Source organism: Temnothorax longispinosus, chromosome 4 (genome assembly GCF_030848805.1).
Source record: "Temnothorax longispinosus isolate EJ_2023e chromosome 4, Tlon_JGU_v1, whole genome shotgun sequence".
NCBI classification, from domain to species: domain Eukaryota; kingdom Metazoa; phylum Arthropoda; class Insecta; order Hymenoptera; family Formicidae; genus Temnothorax; species Temnothorax longispinosus.
The window spans coordinates 15,872,795-15,894,695 of record NC_092361.1 but is presented as its reverse complement, the minus strand read 5'-3'; the positions used below and the strand labels follow the sequence as shown (position 1 = coordinate 15,894,695).

Sequence of the window (21,901 nt, the reverse complement as noted above, 5' to 3'; positions counted from 1 at the left end):
TGTGTCGTAGAATTTTATTAGACTTTTGATAAAGAATGAAAAATCTATGGATAGGAAGTGCATATAATTAAAATCACAATTTATGCAAGTGAAGGGGGAAAACAGAATAATTCAAATATGCAAGTGCGGAAGTTGCGTTCGAAAGATAGTCTAGTTACACTCAATTTTTATCTCTTTCTTGCGTCTTTTCGAATAAGATTTTATCTTTATCCTGTTTAACTAGTACCGTTATTAGGTAACTTATTAGTAAGCTAATTACATCGATTAAAGAGACATATAGATGAATGAGACACGTATTTCTGTGATGTCAGAAATAGATTTTATTTCTTATGGACTAGTGGTTATAGATAATTTGTTAGCAAGCTGATTAAAGAGCTATCGATTAAAGAGACTTAAATTATTATTATTATTATCCCTTTATCGTTTCTTCAAAATTTCTGTAATTAAGGCGGTGCAGTTGATTAAATTATCCGACTCTTCTCTCGCTTGGCGAGATCAAGAGAATCCCGTATTAAAATACCTCGTAAATCACCCAAATTACACCACCGCGGTCCGTTAAGATGTTTACCTTGATAAACCACTGTTATTTGGATCCTTTCTCAAATACACCGCGAGTTTACTTCTTTCTACTTTCGGTGACCATCGCATGCAACGATATTAAAATAATTCTGTCTATTTATGGCGAAATTATGGTGATTCGAGTGATAAACGTTGCACGAGTGAACGAGCTACGAAAGAAAACGGGAACTCGATTAACAAACAGTGTTGGGCACTATAATTGCTTGTTTCCTTGCGAATTACCACGCAGGATTACCATATTACACTGACCGTTTAGCATGTGACAGCTATTGCACGTTTAGCCCCTCGTCGGGTCGCCTCACCCCCGGTAGGACATTTTCGCAGAAACGATCTCGTACGTATTAAACGACGCTTCCGCTCTAGCGGAACGCGGCATATGCGGGGATCGAGGTCGCCGTTCTAGAAAATGTCCAATGTTAGCAACCACTCGAGCTCGCGCTTCGCGTGAGAACGCCCTTTTTCAGGTGGGACCTTCGCGGTGATTTTCTCTGGAAGAGAAATTCCCACGCGCGGCCGAATAACACGGCTGAAAATGACTAGGATAAGATTACACACGATTGCGGATCGATCGTTCGATGACGTACAATTTGCAAACTTGAAAGCAATAGCCAGCAGCGTTTGTTCTAGATGACACATTTTTTTATTACGTGTACATTGCAGAAAAACATTTCTTGATTATTTCAAGTTTCAAGGGATCATCATATTATTATAGCAGAAAAGTTCCACATTAATTTATATGCAGACTGTAAACGGAATTGGTTTAACTCTTATTTAGAATTTATTTTCTAAATATATATTTGTAAGTATATTAGATATTTAACATAAATATATTATGTATTTTTTGGCAATGCAAATATATTCGGAAATTTAGTCAATTTTTGGTATGCAAGTTTTAATACAGTTAAGCAATTATTTCGATAGCAATACCTCGGAATGTAATTTCGACGAAATTAGCTGTTCTGCAGATTCGCGTTATTTTAGATATACGTACAAATGAACATCTTTTAATTCTTATAAGCTTAAAGAAACCTGGTTATTATACACGGAGAAAGTCCTAAACTGGTGGAGTCCTAAACATTTAAATAAACGTTAATAGCATTTAGTGAAAATTTCATCCGACACGGATTCGCACTTAAGCCAGAAACGGAGCGTAGTGCCGAGGATCGTGAGAATGAGAGGGATAAAGGAGGGAGGAAAACACGCCTGGTATATCGAGGATCACGATCGCGCTGGAGCAAGGACACGAGGAGGCAAGCAGGTCCGCCGGCCAGCGCGAAAGAAGGGATCCGGATCCCCACTATTAAATGGCCCGACTGTGCAGCGAACGCAAGAAGGAGCTACATCGGGGGCGGCTCGACACCATCTAGCCTCAGTGTAATTCCACCATCCGCGAAGTTTAGTTAGATTGTTAGATGATACTGGAGAAGTGTACTGGGAGAAACAAGCGCCGGGTTCCGAACAAAGTTTGAGATCCCATCGCGGACGGAGGAGAGCTCGAGTCGAAAGGGAAGCTAATGAAGTTGGCACGCGACGGTGGTTCAAGCACGGAGAAGCTTATCCCTGCATCGTAGAACGACCATCCTGTGCCTCGACCTTGCAAGTTCGGAATAGCGTGAAGGATGAGACATCTCGTCCCTAGGTATGGACGGCTTTGAGAAATGGCAAGAAGAAAGTGCGTTCCAATTCGTTTGAATACCACTCTACACTGAAGATCGTGTAATGTCAGCTCTTGCTACGATTCGAGCGCAAAAACAAGTTAATTTATTCCATGCCTGTAATTAAGCGGCGGGGAAGAATGTATGGATTGCATTTTCGAGACCGTCGTGGAGAAGTATAATATTAAAGTCGCATTTAGTTCTGGGAACCGCGGATTACTCCGCGTAATTGTTCAGGCGGCCAGTGTATAATACGAGACTTTTGTTCCTTGAATGAATCGTGCGAAGGGAGAGAAGGTAGGAGCGAGCGAGAGAGGGAGAAAGAGAGAGAAAGAAAGAGATCGGATGCGGAAAGTGTCCGCGTCGACATAATGACACGGAGGAGGAATACTAAACGAACGAGGCCGTGAATGATGTAGGCAAAAGGGAGCCGCGTTCCCACAATTAAGCACCTGTCTGCACCACAAAAGAGAAGCTATCTCCGGCTCGTCTCGGTAGTATCTCGGCGTTCGTCGAGTAGACAGTAGTTACAAAGGCAAGAGGCTCCGCGCGCTTCGCGGACAGTAATATCGATCCTTAAACCGACGGAATAAGAACGAAGTACTTGAGTGCAATTACTCATCGATCTCTTATAGTCTCAGCCGTACGAAGTTAGAAGAACGATTACGAGGCGCGATAATAAGGATTCAGGAGAATTCAGGAAGAATTTCAGAATTTTAAGAGAATTCTATCAGAAAGTGAACGATTGTATAATATCTTTATTACATTACTGCGTCTCTGTGTGAATGTACAATAGCTTTAACTCCGCTCGTGAATGATATCCGCGTGTAAATTGCCGAGAGAACTACTGGATGGCGAGAGTAACGGAAACATGACGCGAAGCTGCAAAGCCGGGGGTTGAAGGTCACGAAGCGACCGGTAAGCATAAAAATCAGATCTTGAATTGAACCCACTGGGACACTGGGAAGCTGCGCGTAAAGGGTTTCTAGGAACGACAACACATTCGACGTGGTATATGAACGGACGCAGAAACGCGGAAGAGTAACTTCGTTGATGAGGCTACGCCCGTCACGTCGACGATACAACTCGTAAGCGGCAGGACAATGAAGGGAAGAGACGTTTGCTTGTCGGAGGGAAACACAGCGACGCTTCATCACCGCGGCGAAGCGAAACGCCGCGAACAGGATTCGTGACCGGGGGGTCGGAGGTCGAAACGTGCGGCGCGATTTGCCGGCGCGGAAGCTTTTAATAAGAGACGCAGATGATATATATCGTCGCGCGTTGCGGAGGCGGATAACCCGGTAAGAGCAAGGAGAAAGGGCCGAAGTAAACCGTACCGAGAGACGAGATCGGGAACGCGCGCGCGAGGGAGGCGCGGTAAGGAGTATCGGGTATCGATCGCATGGGACTGCGTCGAATTGTTGTATCGGTAACCGCCGCGAGCTAAGCCATCACGTGAAACCGCGAAGGGGAACCGATATCGGATATCACGAGCAAGAGAAGGATCCGGGAACGTTGTCGACACGGCGAGCGCGATAAACATCCGTGTCTAGTAAATTCATGAGAGGAAGAAGCGAAGAGGGAGAGAGAAGGAGCTGGAGAGAAATTGTCTGGAGCGGACTTGTAAAATGTACGTAGGACGTCGGCGGTGAATTTAACACGGTATTATAGCGACGCGTGCGGCGAGAGGGTACGAAGAAGAGGCAATCTTCGCGATATCGAAGATATTGCCCTGACGGGCCGCGAAGTGGTTCTGCTTCAGGTGTAATAAGAGCTCTCGTAGATCGTGTTTACGACGAGTCGTGAAATCGTCGCTACGATTTCTCGAATAATAAAACGGACGCCAAGGCTGATCTTAAAGAGAAGTCTTCTTTTTAACGAAGGAGACGGGAAACTGTAAGCGGTTCGATTGCAAGGCGCGGATCGGAGGAAGAGTTTCAGGAGCTCAGAAAACATCGCGCTGTTTTTATCGTGTAAAAATACAACGAGAATCGAGACGAAGGAAGAAAAAGAGACAAAAATAGAGACTTGTCCGTCATTGTCAGATTGAGATATATCTTCCGGGTTTTCACGAGGGATTATAAAAACGAATGTCTCCATCTATACCGCGGTATCGTCGAGCGACGCCTGAACGAGACGCGAAGAGACCGCAACGAGAAACTATAACCGGCGATTCAACGGCGCGTGCCGCACAAGTCGAGGGAGAGAATATAACAACAGGTAAATCGCGCCCGAAGGTATTTCCGTTATCCTAACAAAGCATGCGAGGCGCGTTCGTAAAAGCACGTTAGACACGAGAATAATATTGCCCCGGCCGCGATGTAAATTAAGAGGCGCCCGAAGATACCTCCGGAGAAAGCCGCGCGGATATCGAGGATACCGATAAGGAGTTACAAATCGCTGGAAAAGAGGGGCGTATCCCGCGGAAATTTATTCTACGGCTCGTGGACACAAGAGGCGGGAAATATCATTCGTTCCTCGAAAAAACGTCTGCTCGTTACTCGATTTGCGGATCTCGATTTGCATAACGAGCATCCGCGAAATTCGCGCTTAACACGGAAAATTGGAGCGATCGGCGCGGATCCCCCGGGCCGGAAGTGCCGTCGTAAACACGATGAACTGAAGCGTGGACAGAGCAAGAGCAAGAAACGCCACTCGTGAAAGCGGCTCGAAGGGGGCGAAGCGGACGAAAAAAGAGCGCGGCCGCGGATCGCGATGGAGCGCGGCCCGGCGGCGGCGGCGGCTAATGACGGCTCGATGAAAGGCCAGGCCAGGTATATTAGAGCAGGTAGATTTCCGTTCCTCGTAGAAGAATGGGAATACACTTACGGAACGAATGACCTCTCACAGAGCGGTGCTAGCGCGATGCCAGTCGTGTGAAACGACAAAGGCGCAACAACAGTTACAATAATTGCCGCAACCGTTGATATTGTATATCACGCCGAGGGAACTTCATCGCCTTTATTCTCTTATCGTATATTTCGATCGCGCGTACATTTTAATCTCGACGCGCCGGGTCGGCGTTACGATTTAAAATCGAACGGAATCCAGCGATCTGCGTCCGATTATACGATCGCACGAAGAAAAATTCCCGACGGGAAATCCGGCGAGTAGACGGGATATAATACAAAGGCGAAGGAAATTCGGATCACGTTAAAGGAATAAAAGAGAGCTCTCTAAAGGAGATCAATAAGCGTATCGCTCTATATTACGTGACGCGGTAAAAATAAAATTGAGATCAGCGCAAGCATGTCCCGCATCTGCCGCCGTGTGTCGCTTGATAGAACGTACGATTATCTGGCAAAAGCGGTAGCTTGATATTAAGATCTTAGGCGCAATCAACCTGAGGTACTCGACACTCGCGATTAACTGGCGGGTTGGAGAAAATTGCGCGAATGACGTTGAGAGTCTCTCGCTCGTCAACGTGTCGGCGCCGTATTATACGAGCGCAATAAAGGAAAAACGGGTTACAACGGGGGTACGATGAATCGGATGAATTTACGGCGTGCACAGATCGTCGAACGATCCTGATTTTTTCCCGGGACAGGAAGTGCCGGGACGCGCTTTATTATGGTGAAATCTATTGGGACACCCGTGGGCAGGTGTGGAGAAGCGGTTTGTCGCGGGTATTAAGTTCTTGTGTGTCTACACCGGTCATTCAAGAGGAACTATTAAATGAAGTGTTGATGGACGTAGCACGGTTTCGCGCTGAGACGGCGATAAATCAGCCTGACGTTAATCGCGATGCGCCACTCCACGTATCTGAATAACGCTTAAGCGAAGGAAGGAGATTGGGATCTTATTGGGAGGAGGAACGGGATTTTCGCTTAGAACTGGAGGCTCCGCGTCCTGGATCGAACGAACGAGAAACAGGGTGGAAAAATCGAGGGCTCGAAGGTAGGTATATTGTACTCGCAAAACATTTGCATAATTGTAACAAGATGTGTAGCTCGCGGTACAAGAATTTCGGAAATGACATTGGAGTATCGAGTCTTAGATCGCAATTTTTATTCATTAGTATATTAATGTCACAACAATAGATCAATCGTGAATAAACACTCGTTAAAAACAAAGTTATTTTTTAATTAAATGTTGCTAAGATATGTTACGTGAATTTTTTGTATCTAATAGTATTATTTTCGTTATTTATTGTTATCATTATTTTCTTTTGCGAAATATCCAACTTAAATTAAAAAATATTATAAAACATAATATAATATAATATATAATAAAATAAAACATCACATATACACACACATATATATACACAAATTTTTTTATTTGAAGATGATGTTTATTGCGATTACATACAGTAATTTGCGTGTGAAGAAAAACTAATTAACATGACGATCAATTCTAATTTGTCACATAAAAATTGCAAATATTTCTCGAAACAGTCCATATTTTCCGACATTTTTGTGTGTTCCACGTTAACGCCCGTCAATCTGATATTTCATGCCAGGCTTGCCTTTCAGATCAGATGTCTCGCCTCACAAAAATTTGCCGGCCATGTAAACGTCCCGTTGAAATACGAGAAATACCTGGCTGCTAGCGTATCATCGTACGATCGTTTTCCCGCCAGCTGAATCAGCGTACCTGATCGAAGACTGCGGAAGGAACTGGGATATGAAGTTACAGGATTTTTTTCCGCATTCCCGAGAATCGCTAAACAACGAAAAATTACCAGCAAGAGCCGATCGTGAAAATTAATGACTCGCACTATACGAAAGGGGTAAGCGTAATTAATATAAGAATTGAAGATAAAAAATATTGATCGTTTGAATGAAATGTGTTTTGGGTGGTTTTTTACAAAGAGGATTTTTTCTTCAAAAAATATTCATGAAGATTCGAAAATCTGATAAAAATTAGGGTTTTCTTATAATTTTAGTAGGTGTATATTGATTTTTAAAATATATTCTTTTCTTCTGTAGGTTTATGGTTTTTCTGCGATCTCTTCTCTCTCTGCACAAAGACATCTGCACAGCAGACAATGACAAAATTTTCTACCTATAAAGGGACTTGACAATTAGCACATTCAGTTGAATGTGTAATAAACATTTATTATACATTGAGATCATCGAATTTTCGAAAAAAACATAGGGAAGATAGCCATAACAATATGGTGACTTATGCAGAGCGTTTCATCGACAATTGAATTTGATTTCCGAGCAGTGTGAATTGTCTATTATTTATTTATTCTATTTTATTCCGACATTTCGTGAATATTTCAGTTTACTTCATCAGTGAGAAGCAACCTGATACTGACAAGTTTCATTGACGTTGAAGTTGTTTTTGTATCGAGTTTATATCAAGCTTCGTGCTTATTTTATTGCCCTGATATTGTATTATTTCATTTTTTTGCGGTCTTAGTTCTTCGTGGTTTTACTTTTTTGCGATATTCGTGGTTTCACGGCGTTCATGGCTTTTAATTTCATTGGGTTGTGTTTGTGGTTTCAATATGATATCGGACGCTTTTGACAATATTCATTCAGATAAGAATGAAAAAAATAAGATTTTGTAGTTGCAAGATATTTTAGTTATCTCAATTTGACGTAATTACCTCAAATGTATCATCTATATTCCCATATTTTATTTCTAAGATCAAACGCAAAATGCCTTTGAATAATCGGTAATACCACGCATTTACATGCATTTACATGCAGTTTATATCCTACGTGAGAAATGAAACGTCGATGATGTAGCATAAATTTCTACATTGTAGTGAGAGAATGAAATACACGTAGGAAAGATTGAGGATGCTACAGAGTCCGTTAGAGGAAACGAAGTGGATCGTTTGATTTGAATTTCATGAAGGAAATCACTGTTAGATGACTCTACGCTGTGATGACTGTTTACAAACAAGCCATTTAAATAGCTATTAAACTCGATAATTAACGATCACTTTCACGACTCACTCTGCGCTTCAGGATTAATGACTGATGATAAATTCGATTCTTTATTTGATCTTATCAACACTACATTATGAATATGTATATCTATAGGATATTTTGCTAACTTAAATAAGTACGTTGGAATTTCTAAAATGTTGTAATAATTATTATTTAATAAGTAAATATTACTAGCCGCATTTGTTTCTCTATTCTTCATTTTAAAATGCTTTTTTCAAAAGTATTTGAAATAAAGCATTTATATACAAGTTAGAAGTTAGATTCATCGCAATTCACATCTCTCATGAATGTCGATGTCAAAACGATGCTCGCTTCTGGTCTTCTTCTGTCATCGATTTTCACAAAATGCTTCGACATACTTGGAGAGTCTCTGATCGGAATTTCTTCCTTATCCTATGTGTGTACATACATGCACACGATAATAACACGCAGTAGTCGAGGTGCTGCCAATTACCGCTTCTGCTCAAATACCGGTCCTCTGATCGTTCCTCGCGCTTCTGCTATATCTTATCTTGCAGCACGTCCGCGATTTGTATCTGCGATCTATACGTCCCACGAATTACGCTTATCGTAATCAGAAATTCCGACGATATCATCTTTCGGAATAGATGATGCTACGTTTGGTCTTGTATTTCGCTCACCGGGACGAGCAACCCCTTATTAGTTCGACGATGATCAACGTGGCGATAATATGATCCACGGTCGATAGTTCTGAGTGATTGTTATAGCTTCGTGTCAAGATTAATTACGCGACAATTACTTCACGTGATTTATGCGTTTTGTAATTGACGCTAATAATAATTGGAGTTATATAATTCCGCTTGCTGTTTAAAACATAAAATGTTTTTACGAAGTGAAATGTACGAATATAAACTGACTAATAATAACGATATACCTAACTAATGATATGTTGATATAACAATATTTTATGAGCTTGATTTTATATCTAGCTTGATGTTATATCTATCTGTGATATTCATAAATTTATTATCTTTAATTAACAAAGAGATAATTTGACACTCATCTGTGCGCAACGCGGACATTGTAACATTACATTGACCTGTAAAAACAAACATAAAATCCAAATTATAGCAGCGTCCATAATAATCAATATTTTAAGAAATAATTATTGCGCATAACATATTTTTTATTCATTTCTTTTTTAAGTAGATATTTAATAAGAGATAATTACCTAATTTAAACAAACATTGCTTTTTATATAAGTACAAATTCTTAATAAAATTCGTAATAAAATTTCGTAGATAACAGTTATTTTTTCTCTAAATGATTATGAATTATTATATGAGTTATTCAAATGAATTGGAATACATAAACGATTAATTTTACGGATAAAAAACAAAAATAATAAATAATCTATTATTTATTCCATTCTTGTTCCATCGTCGCCCAATGTCTTTCGAACCTTTCATCTTCTCTATTGCTGTTTCTTTGCCCACGGTACTCACACAACACTCACACGTGAAAACACGGGTAATTACGATCGTTCGTACTAATCATTAGAACACGATAATCGTACCATACTTCACATGTAGCATTTCCGACCTTACTTGCACGCAATATGCACTTTACTACATCGTGACAGAGGAATAATGTTGAAAAAGTACGATTAAGCACGATCTCCTCGACACACACGACGTCAAGAATAACTCATATAATACAGCAATCCGGACAAATCTAGGACAGCAAAGAATTTTAACAAATCACCGATATATAAATACCGATTGTATGCTGACAGATATTAAAGTACGGACTTAATTATGACAATACTTGCTAATTAAACGCGTCGCGATTGCTGCCACACTCAGCGCCGATTCGTTCCGCATCCTCGATCGTTCTGTTAATAAGCGTAAAATTTAAAAATAACATTCTGATACCGTCCGATACGATGCGGTTAATAAAGTCAAGTTAACTGCTAATTAAGATGCGATGGATCGTCCGGACATATACCTACATACAATCGAAATCCACGACGCGTAACGTATTTCGGACGTATAAATACCGCGCAGTACATATCATTAATAAAAGATAGATATATCACGGTTTTTCGTTAATTAATTAAATCACTTGATTGAAAATAAAATAAAATAATTAATCCCCATTTGATATCGTGTGTTTCGCGATTCTTTCTTAAAATAAAATAATAAATTGCATGAAATATTTGCTTCGATAAACAAATTGTTTGTTGTTACGATGTTGAATCATTAATCACGGGTTTTAATTAATTGCGCAAAATGATAATTGCTGATTTTATACATGGGACGAATAGAACTTTTCATCTCGGAAAGGATTTTTCTTGTTCTCTTTCTTATTAATACGGGGGACTCCGTCCCCTACTATAATGCAAAACACCATGAATTTGTGAGATTGATGTTATTACTCAGTTATACTGGGATTTTGTGGTTCTCGTTTCATTACATTGGTGGAATAAATTTCCACTCTAAAAATTCCCTTTACTACGTAGCGGGATAGCAGGGTCGGGGACGCGGAGACTCTCGCTCGACAGGCGACCGTTCTACCACTGAGCTATCCAGCATCCCCTTTCCTTTCGAAAGGCTAATAACACGCATACGCGGAACGCAGCGAACGCCGCTACGTACCGGCTTGAATGGCAACACCATGACCTTGTGTACAGAGTGGTCGGCTATACGCCACGAAAAAGCGCCAAGGCCGTACGCGCCAGCTGATTTCTTGTCGCTATGAAATATTTCGCGTGCCGTGTACGATAAATATCGAATATATTCCGTTTTTTTTTTATCAATTTCGATAAATGACTGATTATCGCACGTTACAAATCTAACATATTTATTTCAGGACTACATTTTGTTTTGTTTTTAGATCGGGAGAGTATTTTTGTTAAATAATTTGTTGTTACCTACTTTATGTTAAATTTTTACGTTCCAAGAGGAATAAGAGTACGCGATTCTAATAAAACAAGAATTTTTTTTCTTTTTTCTTTAATTAATGAAAAAAATAAAATTTACTTGCCGTGAAAAGTGTGGTGATTTTTTTTTAACGTCTTGGAATCACGCAATTTTGCTTGTTTGCGGAACGTATAGATCCGAAAGAGGTCAATCATAATAAGAAATTATATAATTTTAATTTTTTTTTATTACGGGACAAAGACAACCGTTATTTTGCAAATATAACTATTTATAATCGTAACTATTATAGTATGATCTCTATCTCTAGAATTCATTATTAAAGTCAACAAGCAAAGTAAAAGGTGGACTTTGGAGAGCACAACGCGATTAAGTTAAGGTACAGTGCGTAAGTTAACGTTATAACAATCTTTAATTCATCAATGATGCGGTAACAGTTAAATCAGAATAATTTCATCTCCGACGAGTAATAATAGGTGAATACTTCCTAGGTTGGGTGATCTACAGATAGTGTAATTTTTCGTGAGAATATCCAAGTGAAATTTTGGCTAATCATAGTTTGTAGTATAATTGAAACAGAAATGACGGTCAAAACTTGAACAGCAAAGAGAAGTGAAGTCATTCACTCAGCCAGCTCAGAGAACACAAGAATGAGCATCGAAGGCGTGGTAAAAAACATCTAAAAATAATACAATTTTTAAGTAGAGGTATAGTTATTACAATTGAGACAATGATGCATTCAACAGCTCTGTGATTTTAAATGACCACTGCCTCGTCCGGCTGTCAAACAGTGACATTATTAAAGTGTTACGTGTGATTTTGTGCGATGGCACGGCAAATATAAAACAAACCACGAGATCGCGTTATAATTCACCGTCACTATAATTCATTGTTTTTATATAAGTCCATCGGACATCTGAATTATGTGGGCATATGACGAATGTGTGTTCGATGAAAATTGGAAAGCATAAAGCAATTCCTCCAAGTCTATATCGACGAGGAAAATGTAATCAAAGGTAGTGATTTGGATAAATGTAATAAGATGCCTCTAAAGCGAGAAAGGAAAGCGAGAAAGGAATATATAATCTATTTCCATTTATTCTTCAACGAACTAGGAAGCAATACGGAAATTGTCAATATATCAAATGTTCGCACAATTACTTGAAGCCTGCTTTCAATCGTGATTAATTGTTAATTACGCAATAATGCAGTTACCGGCTTAATAATAAGAATATATGGGAGCCGCGAAAAAAAAGAAGAAATTTAAAGGCAATATGAGTTTGCTTTATTACAAATTCTAATTATCATATTATTACTATTTCACTGTTCCTCAACGCCTTGCCAGCCGTCTAACGTTCTGTTGCACATCAAAAGCTGTTATCCTATTTATCAAGCGCTCGAGCGATGAATTAAAACTGCTCGCTATTTGCAATTCATATTAGCATTCGTCATCTACCGCCGACCGGTGATTCGATCATTTTTTTTCCACATCGCGAGAGACATTCGGGCATTAATCTTAGGCCCGAGACGCGCTCGCGTAGGAATTAATTCAGAAATGGTTCCCCGGCGATGACGTCGATGCGACTCCACTTGCTGTCAGCCGGCGAAGGTATCTAAGCCCGCAAGAAGTGCCGCTATGTCCCACATAAGAGCCGAGGCGGCGGAGGATGATTCTGGGACAGCCGACCGGCGCGTTCGGTTATTACGTATCTTCCGGGTCCGGGTTGCCGTTGGTTCTTTTCGGCTCTTAAAACTGATACCTTTAACGGACTCGGTAAATTCCAATATTTTTATTTTTACTTATTAAGAAAAAAAAATAGACTTATATAAAAAGAATAAAATTGCTTCCGTGTGACGAGTCGTAGATATTTTGTAGAAATTTTTTTAATGAGTTGGCTTTGAAAATTGGTCTGTTATTTATCGTTGGTAAAACTCCTGCGGAAATTAATTTCCACTTTTTAATTTGAGATTAATCTAATTTAAATTTTCTCTTTTATTTGAAATATATATAGTTTGTGCTGACCGTGCGAGAGGAATGACAAGCAGAGTCGCGAAGCGTTCAATGGACATTTTCCTATTAAAATTACTTTCGGAACTACAATCATAGAGTAGTGTGTTAGAAGTAAGTGAAAAAAATAAGAGAAGATTTACGAGCAGCTCTTTTGCCACTAAATGCCATGACTTGTCCTTTCTCTGCTTATTATTCTACTTCAAGACCGCAGATGGTGGTTGAACCACTTAACTCGTAATTCAGCGTATCCTTACTCACTGAGATAACGCATTCGCCGTTTTTTGCCGTTATTACGATGAAAAAGCCCGTACGTGATTATACGAGTGCAGAGTGTTACGCGATTTTTTTTTTTTCATAAAGTTACTACGACGATTTTAGAATCGCGCGTCCGCGTGGCGAGACGGAAGCAAATGTTTTTCCCGCGTACACCAGGAATTGTCTGATTATGCGTTACGACGCGACAAGTGGATCACTGGCACGCACTGGAAACTTCTGGCGCTATTAGAACAGAGCCACACGGCATCTTTGTCGACCGGGAGATGTTCTATCTCGCGCGTCGGTTCTCCTCCCGCACCGATTTTTTGGATCCCGTTCCAAGTCGCGGCACATCGATCGTGTTCTTCGGCTTTGGCTGTCGCTCGGAATGCGCTCCTCTCCGTGCTCGACACCCGCTCGCATTCCAACGCATTCAGGAAAAACTACTTCCTGAATTAACCATCGGTTAGCATCACGCATCGCCTCATCACCGATAGCGTGAACCCTTCATCATGCTGTCAGAATGTGTGCAGGATGTTAAAGGATGGGCTGGAACAAAGTTGCTCGACGTCATTAACTAACAGTAATTTTTATCTGACTCGCCTCTTCGTGGTAACGTTATCCAATCCAAACTCTGCGCACATTTCTGTGAGGTTATTATTTAATTGCCTCGTAAATTATCATTAGGTAATTTACGATATAATGAAAAGGATAGAAAAAAAAGAAAATTCCGTTTAGATGCACGAAAAGAGAAGCTTCTTTATTTTTTAGAATTTTTAAATATTTCAATATTTTTTGTATTAAACTATTATATCATTATAATTTTTTACTCGTAATATATTTTTATGTAAAAGTAAAATACTGAAAAGATAAAAACACTTTCGAAAATAATTTAATTTTTTCATAAAAATATAAATTTTGCTCTCAGTCTGAAAAGTTTGATCGTGTTCTCGTTTTTGACTGACGTTGTGCCGAAAATTGTTCAGTCAACAATAAAATACGCATCTCGCCGTTACGTATCAATTCGATCTGGAGCATTGCGGTGTTTATTGCACCGTAACAACGAAATGAATATTATAACTTTCACGGGCGCGCATAGATGCTGATACTGATATCAGCATCCATACTCGTGAAAGTTCGGCTATTCACTTTTCTTCCTGATCTAATATGAATGTCGACTTCCTGATCTAGTTCGATGTCGCCATTTTGCTTGTAATTATGCCCGGTTTTCCCCCTATTCTTCTAGAATTACGAACCTTGAAACATTAATGTTATTATGGTTTGTAGTCTCTATTTTATGCAAATGGGATTCCAAAGTTTTTTTTTTTTTTTTTTTTTTTATTGCGTTTGCGTTACGTACTTATTATACATAATTATTATAACGTAATTACTATTTATAGAAAATATAACTTTCTATCGTGCTGTATCATGTCATTTTGAATCGAGTAAAATGACGATGAAGTAAATGCTGAGAATCTTTTTACGTGCAAGTTTCAACATGACTGAATTTGCGTCTCCCAGAGTGCTTCATCGAGCACTTATCTTCAAAGTGCACTCCGGTTCCATTGTCGCAGGAAACAAATCGAATTTAAATTCGTGCCCTTCCGTCCCTCCCTGGATACGGGAACGCTCGAGGCATTCGAGAGATATACCGTATCGCCGCCCGGCCCGCGTGTGCACCGTGTACGTCAAGTTCACCCACTTCGGGCATCGATCGTCGTCGGCGGCAGCGGCAACGAGCCTCTCGCTCGCGCGCTTAGCATATACGCGTTGTATATCCCGGCGGTAACGCGACAACGGGCGACGAGCGAAGGTTGTTCAACTCGGGCGGATCTTGTAGCACCGTCGGGTATAACGGGTCCTAAGGCCCGCGCACGCTGCCGGCCAGGCACGCTCCACCTTCGTTCGGCTCGCCTCCTCACGGCTAGGCGAGCGAGCGCGCGCGTGCACCGTATACCCTCTTCCTCGGCCCGCTACGAACCTTCTCCAACCTTCTCCAACTTGGGTACGCGCGAGTACGACTTGTCGGACAGTCAGTCAGCCGTGCACCATTGTCGAAAGATCGTCCGGGTAGTCGACACGCGTCTTCCGACACTCTTCCTCGCTTCAGTCCGCTTCGTCCGGTGTCGCAAAATCGCGATCTGTTCTTCTCCTTTTTCTCGTCGCGAATTTTCGAATATCGCGATACCCGGTCGGATTCCGGAGTTTATTCTGAGCTTTCGAGTTTCTTCCGGTGGTATTTCTTCTTTTCTTCCGAACAGGTGATAGTCAAAGGGCTAACGCGCGGATTCGGGTAGGTTCGGTGGTGCACGGTAAAAGCCGTTTCACGTTTATTTTCGCGATCGGGCGCTCCGCGAGATCGTCGGGTGTGTGTAGCGATCGCGTTTGAAGTGATTCGATGCTCCATCAAATTAACTGATTGTGACAAGGTAAGACCTTGATGTCCTTTGTTAAGTAGCATATTTGATTTATTGAATTATGCGAATTTGCTTAAACATTTGCTTTTTATCAATTTTTCAATTTTTTTTTGTAAATATTTTGCACGAATATAATTATTTTAAAAGGTACCACATAAATAAAATTATTTTAAAATGCACCACATAAATGAAATAATAATTGGTTTTTTTTTTTTTAGAAAAATTTAAACAAAGTTACAATCAATATGAGCAAAAATGTAATTTAATATTTACAATATCTTTGCTGATAGTCTCGATTGATGTTTTTCTTAATTTTTCTCAATCGAATGTTGATTATTAACCGAATGAATTTTGTCTGCGTTTGCCGGCTCGTGCATTGGTCCATAAATATCCTTCCTTGAAAAAAATATCAATTGCATTTTGCAACATGCAACCGCCTGAACGAATATTATCTACGCTTATTAAATGCTATATTACGATATTATAAAAAGTTCGTTTTAAAGATAACAGATACAAAAATAACGGAATTTGTTCAAAATAATTAATAATGAATTTCCGCATTTATAATTATATAACGGTTGCGAATTTTAATGGATGCGCGAAGATATTATCCTGTTATCGAGAAATGTAAATGAGAGATATTATAACATTTATAACGACGTTAGGTTACAAAAACGAACAGAAGCATCGCCCGGCTCAGGATTCAAGATATGTTATAGCTGATAAATTACACTTGTATTTATTTCATTGCGCCACAGCTCGCAGTCACTTCCTCGTGAAGAGCACGCTGCTCTCCTTCCTGTTTCTCCCTTTTTTTTGCATCATTACGTTACGTGTTACACTTGTTGAATCGTGTTGCACGGATGTCTTACTATATTGTCTCATTAGGTGATTAAAGGTAATGGGACCATTTTTGGAATTTATACGCCACGCTCCAAAAGAGGCCTGAAAATGAATGCACAGATTATCTTAATATGCTCGTGACCTATTTCTAGCGGATCGAACGTTGATTATTGAAAATAAGTTTGGAATTATCTTTTTATCATTAAAGCTTTTTGTCGATTTAACGTCAAATTATACATAATTTCCATAAATTTAAAATAACCAGAAAATTAAAATTTCATTTATCTATATTTACATCTGCAAAGTTTAATTAGTTCTTAAACATATTCTTTTATGTTATCATAATTTATAAAATATCAATATAGAAATGTGTTTTTGCTAATGCAACTCAATCCGACTTCTAACAAAATCGTATTAAATACAGAGTATCCTTGGACCCAGTGCTAAAACTGATACGGCTTTAGCACATGAAAACTAGTCGAAAACGTCTAATAAACATATTTTGAAATCCGAACGGTTTTGGAGTTAGGTTTACAAAAAGTGCTAAAAAATTCCTCCGTCGACTTCATAGATCCACGACGATTTAGAACTATAGCAACTGAACTTAATGCTGCCGTTGTCATCCGTGAAACTTTGAACATTTTTCAAGAGGTTCGAAACAATTCGTGCTAGAAAGTGTGGTGAAGTCGGAGGAATTTTTTAGCACATTTTGTAAAGCTTTAAACAGAATAAAGAACATTAAACAATATTTACTTTAATTTGTGTCCTTACAAAAGCAACTTCAATACCTTATAACTCCGAAACCATTCAGATTTAGACATATGTATATTTATTAGATATTTTCTTGTTTTCATGTGCTAAAGCCGCTGTTTTGGCACTGGGTCCAAGGATATACTCCTGTATATCACAGAATACTTTATTATCTTAAACACATTTTTTGAAATTATTAATGTTCCGGCAAAAGATTAAATTCACTCATGTACAAAAAAGGGTAAATTGTCGTTACATTTCTCTTATAAATACTTTCGTATAAATACTTTCAATTTTCGCTCGTTCTCTTCTCTTTCGCTTCCTTTATCTCTCTGTCATTGAATTATTTAGTCTTTCACGCTTCAATGAAACTGTTTCTCATAATGAAAGCTTCATGCCGATGAAAAGATAACCGTTGCATCTTTCGCGATAACGAAACAGCAAGCATATTATCGTTATTAATGTAGGCTAAATTAAAGATCAATAAGAGGCACTTTTGCGTGAAAAAACCGTCCATTGCGCGAAACGGTCACGGTGGAGGCGTATCTGATTTCCATAACACAGCCGCTTATCTATCCTCTCTGAACGAGATCCGATCTGGTCGCGTTGAAATTAATGCGCTTTACTGACCCGGATCGAGAGACGTGCCTCTCAGCCGATCGTTCTTACCATTCTTCATGCCTTGTCTCGTTTCGTTTCTTATCCGCCGTGATCTAATTCTAGCGGCGATGGATGTTCGACGCTCGTTAGAGCGCAAATCTGTTTGTTATAAATAGCGTGTCTTTATTGCGCGCGCGATCTTTTCCGCTGGCGTTCAGCGTTCCGGAAACGGGGATCTCGTTCTTTCAGCGATCTCGGGAATATCACGAATAATCTTCGGCGATTCCCTCTATCAAACCGTCGCGTCGGCTTGGAGATCGATACGTTTCGAAGTACTCCTGTTTCTTCATTTGAACATCTTCTATAAAATTTATGATAATGTCGGATTTTAAGGAAGTAATATTTTGCTGATGCATTTAATGAGTTTACAAGATATTGCGTTACCGTTTCCCTTTTTGGTTATAATCTGTTAATTTATTTCTTGTTAAATATTAAATTCCGCTGACCGCTCATTATTGAATGAGTTGAATGGGTTATAGGGAGGGGAGAGTTATAGTTCCCTGTAAGTGCATTTGCGTCTATTTACGCTAGAACGTTTCGGAAAATTGCTACGCGTGCTCGCCACCGAAAATAGTCAGTGCGTAAATAAAAGGAGCATGAATAATAATAATTATTGTTGCGTACAACGGTTCTGTTCATTAAAAAGAGAGATGAAACTATCAATTGTATTCAAATAATTATATCCAAATTGAAATTCTTGTCCGATTCTCGTGATGATATTATCTTAAATTAAAGCAATTATACTACACGCTATATAATAAAGTTATTATAAGCTTGACAAATAATAATCTCGTTATTTAACATTTTTTAAATTATTAATTTTAAATAATATATTTTCGCGCAACACCCCCGAAAAGTTCATGATATTTGAAAATTAAACCTAACTCGACACGCTTAAAATTCTAATGTTTATACTTAGCAATGAAATAATTGATAATATATGCTTGATTAATATATCACTCAATAAATTCGTTCAGAATTATGAATCTCTTGACAAGACTGTTTGCAACTCGGCAGAATCGCCTGCGAGCGGTTTTCTGGTTCGTGAAGAAACATTCAAATGGTTAACGGTACCCTTGCTCGTAGAATTCGCGCGTCGGATTCTACCGGCTATTCTACCGATGGAATAATGTCTTGTCGGACTTCTCGCACACTTCGACCGCTCACGTTTCCCCTCGAGATGCACGACGCGGCGGCGTCACATACGATGGACTCCCGAAGAAGATCGACGCCCGTTCGGTACCGTTAGCGGACACGAATATGAAAATGAAAAAAATGCAACGGTAAAAAAAGAAACAACTGCGTGACAATCAGCTGCGATCGTTAGAGAATTCCATTCGTGATGTTAATGTTAGGGTTTACAGTGCGTCGGGCTCCTTCAGGCCGAGGTTGAAAGCCTTCGTTAAAACCTTCGGTTGTGGAGATTTCAACGCGGGAGAAAGAACGTTCCGTTCGTTTATGATCGTGCAGCCCCCTGCCGCGCGCCGTCACGCGTCCGCGACCGCTACAGACGATATTTAAAATCTTATCTGCATGATGTACAGTTTTCGAATTTAATTTGTATAAATATTTAATTTGTATTTATTGATTACAATTCTTATTTAGGGGACGATTGTCACAATTTTTACTAGAGTTTTAAAAGGTTCTGAAAAAGATTTTTATTTGCGTTGCAGACGTCTACGCGAATTTCGTGCCGTAACGTCTGCAACGCAGATAAAAGTCTTTTTTAGAAACTTAGAATTGCGCAGATAAATGCTTAACTTACGTCAATGGTAAAGTAATGCTATTGTTCGCATTCCGCGTGCATAGACGATTGGAACAATCGGAAATGAGCATCGAATACGAATATACTTTCAATCGAGACCTTAGTTGACAAATCGGTGATCAGAAATTCACGTCACGCAGTCTATGTAAACTCGCCAAGAGTCAACCGTCTCGACAGTTGCGTCAGTGGTAACCATTAACGATCGCATGCATTTTGAGTTTTTTGATTATTTTGCCCGATAGCGAAACTCTTGGAATTCGAGGGTATTCTCATATCTACGGTCACTGAAAATTCATATATGTATAATAGTTATAAAGAATACTTGATTTAGATATCCATCTCTGTCAGAGTCAGCATGACAGTATGCAACGTCAGTTTTAACGTTGTTTAATATCAAATTTTAATATGCGTCTTATATATGCATAAATAACACGAAAACTTATTTCTTACATCACCGTTTATATACATGATTTTATTTGTGAAATAACAAGAGGTAAATTAGCGAAGAAAGAGAAAGAAAGAGAATTAAATTATACTACAATAAATTAGAGAATAACATTCAGTTATTATTTATTCGCACTTTATAAAGCACTTGTATCGTCGGATTATCGTAAGAACAACTGTTGAAACATAAGTACACAGTACGCAGATACGAATTTTTGCAATATATAACTGACGCGTATCCGTCCGCATGAATATTAACGCAAGCGTCGCATCTTTGTCGGTCATAAAATTAAAACCTACGACTTCCGCGCGCTTGCTCCACCGCTTCCGACCGTCGCTTCTTCCCTCGCAATCGCTCCTTTCGGCAATCACGCAAGATCGTTTTTTTTTTTTTTGCGACCGGTGGCTTCTCTTCCTGTTGACTGGTTCTCTCGATGTGACGCGGGGCAACGAGAGATCCATCCGAGATCTAGATTGTTTGCTCAAGATCAGGTTCAGGCGTTTGAGTGTAGGTCATCGTGTCGAGGACAGCCTCTATAGCCTCGCGAATCGAGATTCGCGAGATAGACGATCTTGCCTTTTTATAATTCGTCGCGCATTGTCCTCAACGATGTAGTTCCCAGAATTCGTAAAGAAGTTGAACAAAATTTTTCGACGCGGTCTCTTAGATCTCATTTTAAAATATTTTTTCCTTGACTTTTGTTTCAGTGCGAAAATGCGGATGCAGCTGCTGAAGATCGTGGTGGTCCTGCTGGTGGCAGGATCGGGCGATACCAGGCCTCAGAATGGTGGGTATCCCACACGGAGAATCATACGACGACAATGTATATTTCGAGTTATGACGCGATCGGAAGTGATCGGTGCAATGAAACGATTATTTAGCAATGAAACCGTACAACGTGACGATTAAGCTGGCAGGCAGGAAACGATTTTCTAAACGCGAAATTGATGCTTTGTTCGCGATGCAGTCGTAGCCAATGAACCATGCTTATTCAATTGCAGATCTGTTATCTTTTAATATATCTTAATTGCGGCAGCCTGAGAATGATCAAATAGCGATTAGTGATTAGTAGATACCGATAGTGTTCGCGCCGACTTTGTAATTCACTCGGCAGTGATTTGTATTTAAGTATGTAACAATTGCATTTATCGCTCTTTCTGTGTAATAACGAGTTATTCATCTCCTCTTCCGAAGGATTGAATTTGTGTGCTCAATGTTCCAATTATGGAGAAAACGCATATATGAGGCGCATCAATCGCGTAATTACTCAATAGCATCAATTCTTGTAGCGTGTCGGATAACAACCTGTCTTCTTCGTAGAGCCGCAATTACGCCGCTGCTTCTCATGCGTTAACGTTACCACCCGCGTTTTTCTTGCAAAACCGAATTTCTTAAGGCGGAAGTGTTTAACTTGGCAGTCACTTGAATTTAAGGCATTGAGAAATCTTCGCGTTGCAACGGAATAGTGACTTTACGTGTTTGGTTATTATTAACGCATTATTAGCGAGCTTTGTCGACGTTGCGTGTCGGCAGGTTTGCGTGTCATTAGAATTTCTGTGCAAAATCCAAAATAATAACTTTTCCTTTTTTTACCTTTTAGGCGTGGATTTGCAAGCGACGACGACGATAGAAAGGAGCGACGCGGAATGGAGAGGCATCCAGGTTTCGAGCAAGTCACACGACATTGTTCGAGACGATAGCAGGTATACAGG

At 39.7% G+C, this 21,901-nt stretch overlaps 1 protein-coding gene across 2 annotated transcripts in view; it reads left to right on the top strand.

Annotated features, from left to right (window-relative positions):
* The first annotated feature begins 1,965 nt into the window (after window positions 1–1,965).
* Window positions 1,966–21,901, top strand: part of LOC139811595 (uncharacterized) — a 29,504-nt gene continuing 9,568 nt past the window's right edge. Inside the window, exons 1-4 of one of the 2 annotated variants that reach the window (XM_071775889.1) lie at window positions 1,966–6,131; window positions 6,710–6,966; window positions 20,897–20,976; window positions 21,790–21,892. In XM_071775889.1, coding sequence (XP_071631990.1) covers window positions 6,944–6,966; window positions 20,897–20,976; window positions 21,790–21,892 — 206 coding nt within the window. In that variant the 5' untranslated portion in view covers window positions 1,966–6,131; window positions 6,710–6,943. Of the gene's footprint in view, window positions 6,132–6,709; window positions 6,967–15,010; window positions 15,739–20,896; window positions 20,977–21,789; window positions 21,893–21,901 lie in introns of those variants that run through there. The other variant, XM_071775890.1, reaches the window with a different exon arrangement.